This window comes from Lissotriton vulgaris, chromosome 12, assembly GCF_964263255.1.
Source record: "Lissotriton vulgaris chromosome 12, aLisVul1.2, whole genome shotgun sequence".
Classification (NCBI taxonomy): domain Eukaryota; kingdom Metazoa; phylum Chordata; class Amphibia; order Caudata; family Salamandridae; genus Lissotriton; species Lissotriton vulgaris.
In genome coordinates, this window is record NC_141700.1 from 365045665 (window position 1) to 365058781 (window position 13117).

The 13117-nt window shown below is 47.8% G+C and overlaps 1 protein-coding gene across 2 annotated transcripts in view; it reads right to left on the reverse strand.

Annotated features, from left to right (window-relative positions):
• The window catches only part of CEP89 (centrosomal protein 89), a 1308678-nt gene that overhangs the window by 903437 nt on the left and 392124 nt on the right, over positions 1–13117 (reverse strand). For both annotated transcript variants that reach the window (XM_086945134.1, XM_086945133.1), the window contains exon 9: positions 12825–12967. In XM_086945134.1, the coding sequence (XP_086801260.1) occupies positions 12825–12967 (143 nt within the window). The remainder of the gene's footprint in view (positions 1–12824; positions 12968–13117) is intronic.

Consider the following 13117-nt stretch of genomic DNA (forward strand, 5'->3'; position numbering starts at 1 on the left):
CTTCTGTCGGGGTGGGAAATCTGGATCAGCGGTTTATCAGGATTTTTAAGGGCTCAACTACGGAGCTCGCGATTTAGGCGGCCGCCATCTTTGGCTCCAAGGCACGCTCCTCCGTCAACTATACTCATCATCATTCTGAGGTGAGTGTGAGGATAAAAGATGAGAATGTGAAGGAGATATCTGTGGTGAATTGTTAAGAGGAACAGGTGATGAAGGAGAAGGAAGTATAGGAGAAGAAGGGTTCTTGGCAGGAACTACAGGTGTGGATGTTGCATCTGCCTTCCTTTTCTTGTGTGGTGTAGTGAATACATGACCTGTCTTTGGGTCAATGTAGATCTTCTTTTGCAGAGGATCTAGTTGGAAAAAGTCTTCTCCTTGTGGAACCTTTGTCGACGCCGATTTTTTCGGTTCCGGGCGAGGTTGTTGTCTGTCTTTAGCCTTAGGAGGTGTTACAATGTCCTTTGGTGTAGCTTTCGACACCGAAGGTGTTGTTTTCGGTGTCGTAGGCTGTTTCGAGGGCTTGGGCGCATCGGAATCAGGTCTTGTCGGTTTCGGTACCGAAGACGATGGCTTAGGAGTGGAAGCTGGTCTCGTTGGCTTCGAGGCGTCGGACGCTGGCTTCGTACCCTTGTCTTTAGAAGTCGACGGTTTTGGAGCCGAGACTTCTTTCGTTTTCGGTGCCGTGGGAGCTTGTGGGATCGGCACATGCGGCTTGCTCAGTACCGAGCTACCGGAAGGCTTAGATACTTTCTTCGGAGCCGGGCTCGATGGCGGGGCTGCCGAAGTGGTTTTTCGGTCACGACTGGGCCCCGGAGGCGGAGTGTTGACCTTTACCTTCGATCAGGGTGCTGTGTGTGGTGCAGGGGCAGTAGTACTCACGCGCTGACCCAATGGTATGGAGTCATCTGAGTTGTCTGCCTCTGATACGATCTGGAGATCATCTGAATCTTCTTCGGGAACAAGTGGAACCTCCTCGTCCGGAGCTGATCTCTGCATGTCGTGTCGACGGGCCCTCCGATCCCGGATGGTTTTCTGGGATCAAAAGGCCGAGCAGCTGTACAGCTGGATTTGTCGTGTTCTGGCGATAAGCACAGGTTGCAGACCTCGTGGTGGTCACTGTGTGGAAACTTTGCTCCACACCCGGGGCATCTTTTGAATGGCGTCCTTTCCATGAGGTGTAGGCCTCATGGCGAGGATAGGCCCAACGGTCCGCGTCGACGACCGGAATCGAGCTGATGGAGTCGAAACGATGTTAGTCGATATCAAAAGTAGTTTGGTAAGTTCTTAGGAAGTTTTTTGCGCTTTGAAGTGCTTGAAAAGTCTATTTCTAATCGGAGCGGAAAACTTTCATCCGAACCCAGTGGCGGAAAAAAACAATGTAAGGATGGAGCTGATGCCCATACGCACTATTTTCCAAGGGAGGAGTCACCTATCTCGTGACTACAAAGACTTCTTCCAAGACGACAACAACATGCAATCATCCGAGCCCAACACCAGGTGGCGATCCAATGCTAAGTGTAGTATCTGCAGCTCATATGCCTCGAACATATGTTTTCATATGTAATTTTTATATACAGATGGGCAGGAATATTCAAGTGCTTATGACTATTGATGAGGATCCCCTGGAAGAGAAGTAGGATGTTAAACTGTGTGAATTTGAAGTTGGAGTTCCTGTAGATTTTCTTCGGGCTCTCCAGAGCCTTCCTCCATCCTGTATCAGTCAGGTTCCTACCCACCAGGGCTTCCCATTTCTCTTGCAATTGGACCAAGGGCTGTTCTGTCAACACCATTATCGCCGCATACAACCATTTTACCATAGGCCTCGCTGACCCAAGCATTGCTATTGCCTGTAGGGCTGTGTGTGTGTTAGGTCCGTGGGTGTCTCCTTCCCATAATGTAGCAAAGGTTCCCCACATGGTGTGGTAATTTAAGAACTACCCTGATGAGAAGTCATGGTACTCCTGGAAGTCCGTCGGGGGAACAATTCCCCATCTTGGTAGCAATCCTGAACTGTGGTCACTTCTGCCGCCGTCCACTCCCTCAGTTGGCCCTGTTTCAAGGGGGAGCAATCTCCTATCCGTAGTAACCCTATCAGGGGTAAGTCTGGTGCGTAGAGGGGGTCCCCAATGCACATCTAGTACATCTGTCCCAACATTTTAAGGCCACTTGTAACAGAACCCCCATGTCTTTTATTTGATTCTTGGGGTTTAAGATCTTGGTAAGGAGTTTCCCATGAGGGTGCTGTCCAAGTAGTCGCAGTGTCTCTAGTCCCCTCCAATCCAGCCACTGAGACAGCCATTTGAGCTGTGCCGCTATGTAGTATGCCTCAAAGTCTGATGCTCCCAGGCCAAGGTCCATCATAGGTCACAGTAAGACTGTCAGGGATATCCTATTTTGCCCCCATCCCAGTTCAGATCCCTGAGCAATGCTTCCATGTCCCTAAACCCTCTCCGAGGATCACCACTGGGAGACTGACAAAGTAGATTAACAGCCTCGGAAGGATAACCATTTTGGAAAGCGCTTCCCTGGCTATAACCAATAGTTTAAGGGAGCGCCAGAATGACAAATTTGTCTTTAATGAGCCGAGCTCTCGACCAAGGTTCCCCTCCATAAGATCTGTCTGCTTATGGAACACTTGCATGCCTAGATATCTAAAGGAGCTTGGGGCGCAAGTGGGTCATAACGGAAATCCCTAGGTCTGGCTAGAGTGTTAACTTGGAGCCTGGACAGCCCCGCAAATTCCTCGGAAATGTTCATGGCATGTTTTATACCCCGGGCGCCATCCCTGATATATAACAATTGGTCTTCTGCATATAGTGAGATTCCCATCTAGGAGTAGCCTATAACTTATCCCTCATGTCTGAAGCATTCTGCGAGTGGTTCAATTGCCAGAGCAAAAAGCAGGGGTTACAGTGGGCAGCACTACCAAGTCCCTCTGTCTATGGTGTATGGAGTGGAAACCACTCCATCCGCACAAACCCTAGCAGGGGGGTTCATATAAAGCAGTCAAATCCTTCACAACTATCCATCTCCTAAGCCCATGCTCTTCATCACTTGCAACAAGAAGTCCCAGCATAGGGTATCAAATGCGTTTTCTAGGTGAACCACCATCAACACTGTGCCTGGATATGCCAAAAGACCCTGATGGAATAGAACATGATACAGCCTTCTCAGGTTCCCAGAGGTCGACCCATTCGGGTCTGTGTGGCATATGCAGGAGTAGCCTAGTTGCTAAGACTTTGCTGAGCAATTCGAAGTCTAAATTAAACAGGGATAGTGGACGATAATCTGCTGTATCGGCAAGGTCCAACTTAGTTTTAGGTAGGGGGACAACCAGTGCTTTCGGAAGGAAGTCGGCAGTTGGCCTACCCGTAGAGTGCGGCATACATTTTTTCAAGATGGGGGATCACTATTGTTGCAAAGGTGGAGTAACACTCTGCCAGGAGACCATTCAGCCCCGGAGTCTTTCCTCTGGCCATCTCTTTAATCTCCTGGCTTATTTCCTGCGTGGAGATCTCTTCCTCCAAGCACTTCCTTGTGGCCTGGTCCACCCCTTGAAGACCTACGCCCTCTAAATATGTCACCATCAGTTCTTCAGACACTTCCTAAGTTTTTCATACAAGGTTGCGTAATACTCTTTGAATGTATTGCTAATGATTTTGGGCAAGAAGGTTGTTTGCCCGTCAGGTGTCCAAATACTTGGACTCGGGGAGCCTCTTCCCTCCACCTGAATCAGCCATGCTAGTAATCCCCCTGCCTTCCCCCCTTCCACATGTTGTCTTTTCTTATAAACTCGGAAGTCCAAGAGCCATAAGCATTCCCAAGCGTTATTATATTTACTCTTGGCATCCAACAATTTACTCTTGACCTTGTCGTCTGCTCGTCCGCTCTAAGCTCACTTTCTGGAGCATGAATTTGAGTTTTCCAGCATGAAAAGTACTCTGTTGATCTCCCGACTTGCGCCAACAATCTGTTCCATACATTGGCCTCTCACTAACACCCTAAAGGCATCCCACTCTATCAGAGAGGTGCTTGCAGTGTTTTGATTTAGTTGGAAGTAAGTCAAGATGGAGGTGGACAACTGCAGTCTAAAGCGGTCATCCTCAAGTAGGCTGGGGTCTAGTCTCCATACAGGGATGGAAGCTATCGCGTTGGGGGAAACTCAAAAGTAGCGGGCTGCGATCCGAGATGGAATGCCCCAAATATTATGCCCCTGTTATTGTTTGTCGAAAGTTGCATTGAGCATAGAAACATGTCTAGTCTGGTGTAGTTCATATATTGGAGAGTAAAAGGAGTATTCCCGCTGTGGTCTATTTTGTAGTCTCCAAATAGCTAAGAGTTCTCACCCGTTCATCCAGTCTCAAAGGTCTTTAGATGTTGCAGCTTCTGCTGTGCCACATAGTAGATAAATAAAGAGGGGGTTTACCCAAATAAGTCACTGGGGACCTGGGTGCGATATGATATATACGAAAGGGGTCCCAGTGAACCGTTTAAACATTCATCACATTTATTTGCAGTGAAAGTGCAAAGACATTAAGCAAGACACATTGTAAATTAATCACAATGGGCAAGGTTTAGGAAGAGAATTTGTTATTTGTGGCAGTTGAGAAAATCAAGGGAGGCAAAAGAAATTGACGATTGCGACAGAAAAAGGAATCATTCCAGTAACTTACCACCGTGTGAAATGAATTATTCAACCACCATGAATTCATAGTGTACCCTTGGTTTCACGTTTCTTGTCCTGATGAAGACCCCGATGTAAGGTCTTAACTACGCCTACATTTGTAGCATGGGGTCGAAACGTCGACGGCTACTCCCTTTTACCTCAGTTGACGCCCCCCTATTTTTGGATATAGAATACCAGCGTCAAATACATGATCCTTGATGAATGTTTGGAAATCTGTGATTCCATGTTTTGGCTCAGGGATCTGAAGCCAACTTAGTTTCAAATAATTAATGATTTTGAAATAATCTTTTTGTCACAACTACTATCATTTTTTCACTCATCTCTTCTTTTCTCACAGCATCACGCTAATTCCTGCTTTCCCTTCTTTTCTTGGGGCACTGCTAATGTATCCGTATTTTATGTATTGTAAACCTTGCCCATTGTGATTAATTTACAATGTGTCTTGCTTAATGTCTTTTTACTTTCACTGCAAATAAATGTGATGAATGTTTAAACGGTTCACTGGGACACCTTTCGTATATATCGTGCCACATAGTAGGGCGGTAGACCTGTCCATGTCTATGTCTGTGATACAGTTATAACCCCTGCCAAGGATCAAGTCACATGCTGCCACTGCCGATATGGGCTTAGAAAGCGGTTGCAAGAATTGTGTCTGATCTTGGTTCGGGGAGTAAATATTCCCCAGTGTCACTTCCCTACCCATCAATCTACCCTTCACTATGACATAGTGCCCCTATGGGTCAATAATTTTGTTTGTTGCGTGAAAGGGAGTACCTGGCTTAATCCACAAAAGGGTCCCTCTTGCATATGCCGAATATGTGGTCACAAACAATTGTCCCCGCCATCTATGGCTGAGCCTGAAGGCTTCCTCGGCTGTCAGGTGCGGTTCCTGTAGCATTACTATCTGCGTGCCTCTACGGCGTATGAAGTTATTGAAGCGTTTAGCTGGGGAGCCCATACCCCGAATATTCCAGGATAATAGTTTGACCTCTTCTATGTTGGCCTTCTTAGCAGTCATAGCTGTGAAAGATATACTCTTCCTCCCCACCCCCCCCCTTCTTTTACAGACTTCCCCTTCTTTTACCGACGCGCCCTCGACCTCTGAGGAGGGTTATATGCAGTGGACCCCAAGGTAGCAAACAACAAACTCAATTTAGTGACTCCCTGTCCCAGAAGAGGCCTAGCAATGGCCGACCGCCCAAACTTGTAAACAAACAACATTGCGATTAGAACGCCACCCTCAGTTCTTCTGGGGGACCAATCTGGTGGTGGAGGGGCACTTTTAAGAATCCACCAAGTCTCTGGTGTAGGAGAGTAGGGTCTGCTTCCTATGGTTACCCCCACATTTTGCTGTGTTTCACTGGTTTTTCGACTTCAGTCTGGCTGTGGCCCTGCTAATCAGGACCACAGCCTACCTGTTCTCTCTCTAAATTGTTACCATGTACTTTAGGTACATACCAGATTGGTTACTGAGTTACCTTGTGAGCTCCTAGTATATGGTACCTTAGGTACCAAGGGCATAGGTACCACAAGGCCTACCAAGGGCTGTAGCATGTACTATGCCACCCCTGGGAAGATATATATATATATATATATATATATCCCTAGCTTCTGAAAGCTGCAGAGGAGCTCAGCTCATGCTGCCCCTCTGCAGCTTTCAGAATCCCTTCCTTATAGCTGTTCTGGGATATAGCCAGACCACCTTGCGGTAAATGCTAACTTTCGTTTGGCTTTATCAAAACATGTCGTGTTTTGTGTCAAACGCTTTGGAATACTACCCCCCCCCCCCAAGCCAGTCCTGGCGGCGGGGGTAGCATTCCACCCTTCTAGAGGGAGAAGACATGTACATACTGGTAAACCTCCCCAGACAGGCTTTAGTGTATTGGGGCAGGGTGGGTTGCATTCAGTGAATGCTTTTCAGACACTGCCTGGGGCACACTAGGTGCTCCATGCATTTCCCAGTTCAAACCGATTGCTGGGCCACTCAGCCCCAGTTCTGGCGCGAAACTGGACAAAGGGAAGGGGTGTAACCATCTCCTCCCCAGGTCCTCCCATAGGTGGAGCCATAGAGTTAGTCCATCCCCTAAACTTAGTATAAGTATAGAAACCCAGTCCCTAGGACTTTAGATTACCCTGGATGAAACTCTGAAGAAGAAATCTTGGACCTTCGACATTTCATTTTGACTGAAGAATCTCCCTTGGGGTCAAGGATGACCTCCCTGTTCAAACAGGCACCAAAGACGCATCTTGCCGGTCTGCATTTTCGAGGCTCTTGCCGGATCCCGAAGAATCTGCGACACAGACTTCCAGACATCTCCGAGGCTGATACGAGTCCCCAGCAGAGCTGAGACCTGTAGCTATCATGAGAGAAGTGGGACCGGAACACCTGGACATCCTGCAATTTTGCAACTGCACCTACTTCCTGAAGTTTCCCGAAGTTGTGCATTGGGGTATTTGAAGTCCCTGCCCCGAGCACCTTTTGCACCGAAGCACAGAGGCCTACACTCCACGAGTGTTCCGTGAGTCCCCTTTCTTCACCCCAGCTCGAGGCTCCTTCACGATCCGTTGTCCGTTGGCTAGTGGGGCCCCACGAAGGACAATCCTTTGTTTCTTGAGTTTTCCTGGATGCTCCAGACGTGCTCTGACTCCACTCCAAAGGGTGAGTCCCTCAGACCTTGCTGGTCTGCACCGAAGGCAATCTTGTCATCTTGCGTGGGTTGCTGTTGCCAAGGCTTGTTGGGTCCAATCCGGATTCCGGCGCTGCAGCACTCGACATCCTTCGTGGGACAGCTCAAATCCAGCTCCTGGTCATCGTCGACGCCTCCTCGTCCTCATGGCTGAAGAGTCAAGCTTCACCTCCTCCACTTGAAAGCACCTGACATCGGCTGGCATCTTCCTGTCGCCCTCCTGGTCACTGGCTAGTGACCCAGACTCTGTCCCCTCTGCTTTCAGGTTCTTCACATGTCTGATCGACCCTTGGATCCACCCGGACACTTTTCCTCTGGTCGCGTGCAGCACTTCTTCGCAGCTCTCCATTGGAATCGTCTACGAAGCCCGACACCAAAAGAAACCTATGCATCGGCTTCCCTGGGGAGGTAACACGAGTACTCCGGTGCTCCCGTGGGGCTGGACTCTCGAAGTGTCCTAGTCTAAAAGGGTTCCATCGTAGTTCACTCCTAATTTTCCTTAATCTTTAAAATTGTAATTTGCTTTTCCTCCTTAGAAGTCAATGGTGATTCGCTGCTATGTTTAGACACTGCACGCGTCCCCCGTGTGTCTCCTCCGTCCCTACCTTGGGTGGTTCCTGGTTACCCCAGCAGTTCTACAGGACCTAGGCCTCACTTCTATCCCTCACGTGGTTCTTATACCACTTTTTTAGTATATGGTTTGTGAGGAACCTAGGGCAAAACATATACTGTGCTAGTTTAATGTGTGCTATTTAGATTCTTGCATTGTACTTTGACCTCTAGCCTCATAAAGAGACTAGAGGGGTTGTGTTTAGAATAAATACATATACATACCTTGTCTGGTGCACTTTCATTTGATCATTCAAGAGATTATAGACTGGTAAAACAAGCTGCTTTACATTCCTTCAAGACTTAGCCTGAAGGCTGCTCTCCAGAGCTACCACTAGGATAGCTTTCTATAAAGGTTGTCTAAACCTACCACCAATAAGGGTCGTTTGAACTGATGCAAGGTGCCCACTAGAATAGTGGGCATCATATGCCAGGCCAACTTCTCACATCTGGGCTTTCATTTAATGTCAAACGCCAAGCGTGCAGTTACTTTTGGCATTCGGGATTCATTTCCTGTAATGTCCTCAGTGTCAGATGTTAGGTCTCTCGTTTCCGACGGTGTATCTGCCAGTCTGTCTGATTTTTGCGGTGACATAATCTGTGCTACTGCCTGCAGAGCTGCTTTCCTGTCTTGTTCAGTTTGAGATGTTGTGGGTTTCCGCAGTTGAGTCGTTTTCTTTGCTCAATGCTGTAGATTCCTGTCAGCTCATTTGTCCCATGAGGTTTTGGCAAGGGCGGTCTCTTTTCATATGCCTCTAGCCAGGCCCCTGTTTCTTCCAGTGAGTTGCAGAAGTGAGTGGCTCCATCCAGGATGATTCAGAGCTTTGCTGGAAAGACGAGAGAGTATTGCAAACCTGCCTCCCAGAGGGACTTTTTGGCCTTTATGAAGGATGCTCGCTGTTCTTACACCATAGCCATGAAATCTGAGAATACCAATATTTTGCTATTTTCAAAGGCGTAGGGGCCATGTGCTCTCGCTTGCTGTAGGATCGAATCCCGGTCCCGGTTGTGAAGGAGCCTGGCCACCATTGGACGGGGAGGCCTTACCAGTGCAGGGACCTGCCCCGGGATTCAATGCGCTCTCTTGAGGGCAAAGAACTTGGAGAGGCAGTCAGGGGCCATTTTGGTTCTCAGCCATTTTTCTAGGAATGTCAGCATATCTGAGCCTTCAGCGCCCTCCGGGATACCAACGACTGATGTTGTTACGTCTATTACACCCTTCAGCTGCTCCAGTACTATCACTCTGGTGGTGAGTTCCTCCAAGGCGTGAAGTAACTTGTGTAAGTTCCAGCTGGAGCTCTGCCACTGCTCCCTCCACTTCTTTTACTCTGTCTGTTAATTTATGGTGCTCGGCCGGTAGGAGACCTAAACCCACTGAGAGCGCTCCGATGTCCTGTTTCAGAGCCGCCTTAGTATCAGCTATTGAAGCTAAAACTTTGTCCAGATGCAGGTGGAGCGAGGATTCAGTATCAGCACGCTCTCCACCTTATTTCTCTGCCGGCAGTGGGTAGGGCTCCCGTGTGTTGGGCTGCATGCCCCCGATTTAACTTTCTGCCTGCGCATTTTTGCGCTCGAGAGGGCAGGGCTGTATTGCAGTAAATACATGACCCTCAGTTACTTCTCTACAGCCCTAGTTTTCTTCCTCTCTCCAGGAGTCTCTGGGGAGCTTTTATATTGAGTTGAGCTTCCTGTGTGTTTTTAGGGCCACCGGAGCCCCTCATTTCAATCAGATTGGACTGACTTGGGCTTCCACCTAAATGTGCCAGGCCCACCAGTTTCTTAGGGCCACAGGCCACACTTTCTCCTCAGTCTGCGACAATCTCATAAAAGGACTTGAATATCTGCCCTCTTGGGTAGTCGCTGACTCCAGGCTCAATGGTTTATCCTGTATTGATGATCTCCTACCAGTTCGCCCCTCCCTGATGTGATCAAGAAGGCTCTAGCACCCTATGTCTCAAGTATCACGTTCCCTCTAGGACTAGGGAAAGCCCCTCTGTTTGTCTCGGGCCCGACATTGACCCCAACTTCCAGCACAGATCTCAACCCAATACAGACTCTCTCAATACATGGGGGGCTCCCTCAACTATTTCCCTCGTTCCAGGCCCTCGCTCACCTTCCAGGCAATTATGGAGTTGTAATGGCCTCCAGGACGGCGGCCTGGCGGGCACCCTCTTCACGATCAATCCAGGCCATCAGGTCCCGGGAACGTTCTCCGTTGGGCCAGGGCCCGGGGTCTGCAGCACAGTTCCTGCGTCACGGCCCGTAGGCCGCCTCTGATTTGCAGCCTTATGCCGCATCTTTGTCCTCCAAAGCATCCGCCCTGGTGTAGAATGTCGTGGGGCCTCTCGAGTCAGGGCCCACTTCATCGGATCCCCTGGCGCCACTACAGCTGTGGAGCAGCCTCTGTAGGTCGTGCAGAGTAGTAGGCAATTCCTGGAGATCAGACCTTCCTCTCCATCTGTCAATTAGCCCAGGGACCAGTATCTGCTACTCCATCGCCGAGCCACAGCACAAATGTCACCAATTGCTTGCAGCCATCATTCTTTGCCCAGTCCCTCCGCAGCAACTACCCAGCCCCCCTCGTCCAGGGATTCCACGGGTCAAGGTCTGCCCCTCCGGATCCCTCATACACAGCTGTAGGTAGGCCTCAGTGGGCCGTACAGGGTGGATGGTGATGCACTAGGAGCGGGCCACTCTCTCCATCTGCTCCTTCCTCTCCTAGGCATTCAGCCCGTCATCGGGCAAGGTTCCCCCATCTGGAGTCCGCAGTCACAGCTAAGCCTCAGTTGGTGGGCGGCGACTCACTAGTCTGCTCCCTCCTCTACAGGGCATTCAGCCCATGCTGCGTCCGCCTTTTCTCCACTCTGGCGCTCTCCTGTCTCCAGGGACATCCAGCTACACCCTTTTAGCCGCTGTACAGTTACAGTGAGAAGCTACATCCCCAGGGAGCAGCAGAACCAGTCTGGAGAATTGCAGGATTTTATTTACGCAGAGCTGGAGCTTCCACTTTATGCGACCGCCATGTTGGTGCTACCGGCCAAGCCAACAAGCTTAGAGTAAACTTGGGCACCATTGGATCCACTTACATTACTAGGATCATGATCTAAGTGGTTTCTTGGAACATAAACAGGATAAATTCACCTGTTAAAATGCCATAAAAGTTTGGGAGAGGTGAGGGAAGTACACACAGATATTCTGTGCCTACAGGAAAAGCACTTAAAAACTGCCGACACACACTCTACCCTAAGCAATACTTTGCCGCCTTTGAACACAAAAAATGGGGGAGTAATGATTGGGACGTTTTTGCACTCACACAGTGAGTTGTCATTTGTCTCCTAACCTGGACATGGAGTAAGCTGTCAAGAACAGGGGCAGCCTGACCTAATATTAAAAAGATAATACAAAAAGATGATGGACAGAATGCTGAGCATTATCAAACATTCACCTTCAGTCACAGATCTGGGTTCAATTTTTGCTCACCATGCTACCCCAGTTTGGATCCAGCCACATGCAAGTCAGTGTTAATCCTTCTCCTGCTGGGGACAGTCCAGCCCAAACTTCCAATGTATTTCTTAATAATTACCAATACAAACATCATTCTATTACTAAAACAAACCACTGATGTTATGCTGCATGTGAAGCAGCCTTTCTCACAATTGCATTAACATGTTTTGTTGTGTTGGAACCCTTACAATTTCAAGAATTATCATACAATCTTCTCTTCACTTTTCCCATGACCGCAGACTAGTAAATACTACCAAACTGTGATACTTCATGACGACTGAATCATTTCAGGCAACCAGAGTGTTTAGCATATTTATAATATCCTTTTTAGCCCAATTGCTCTCAGCACAGCCACCAAACACACTTACTCCCAGCACAGCCACCAAACACACTTACTCTCAGCACAGCCACCAAACACACTTACTCTCAGCACAGCCACCAAACTGTAGCGGGATGTCCTTTACCCATTTTCACACAGGACCTGGAGCATGGTCCTAAAATCAATTTGGACGCCCCCCAATCCTGCCCCAATTTAGGAAGGAGGCAAAGACACACCACCTCAAAGACCCTATAATCACAGAACCCAGCTACCCCTCCAATCACTCGTTCAATGCATCTTTGCCTTTCACGCTGCAAAGTTAATGCGGTACAAATACCACATACATACATACATATACACCTGAAGAGTTTGCCATTTTATCTCAGTTCAAATGAGAAAAAGATTACAACAAACTGTACAAGATTTGCATCTGAGATGAGTACAGGTTGTGAATGATGCTTTCTGCATATGCTGATTTCCATCTTTATCACATGCTCTTTCTGTACAAAGCACCAGATACTTTATTGCCTGTGTACCATCCCTGTAAAGGAGTCAATTTCACACAGGAGTTAAAGTTCATTATTTACAATTAACTTTATAAGTGTGTAGCTTTTTAAGTGAACATTGAACCATTTGAATGCACTCACTGCCCTAAATGTTCAGAACAAATGGTAATTTGCAGAGTCACACTTTAGAGGTAATCAAAGCCATGTATTATTCATTAATTAAACCCCAAATGTGCTGCACTTGTGTGCACTCTGCCACTACCAGGTCCTCCTAATTGAGAGTCAGCGGTAGATTACACAGTGAGCCACTTTGCATTGCAATCAGACACTAGAGGAGCATTGAGCACATTCTAAATACATCATATTCAAAGAGAACACGTTTCATTTGGCATAGCAATGCCTTTAATGATGTGAATGTATGGTAAACAGAACAAAATTCAAACAAATAGGTCTTTCAATAATTGACCCCCATAGTCTCTTAACAATGAAAAGTGGTTAAAATAGTACTGTACCTCGTTTTGAGACAATGGGCGGTATTTTGTTTGATAGCGACTCAGTTCAACATTTAGACAATGGACGGTCGTTTTTAAGGCGTCATTTTCATCTACTAGTTCTTGGGCTTGTTCCCGCAGTGAATGTAATTCTTGTAGGTCTTCTAAAAAAGATTCACATCATAACTTCACAAGAATTGTATTGCAAACACATCCCAGACAACTACTAAATGATCACATACAGTCTCTATTAGAACAACATGCCAAAATTATATGATACCCTACTCCTTCCATAGTTTCAATTATAAAGTCTC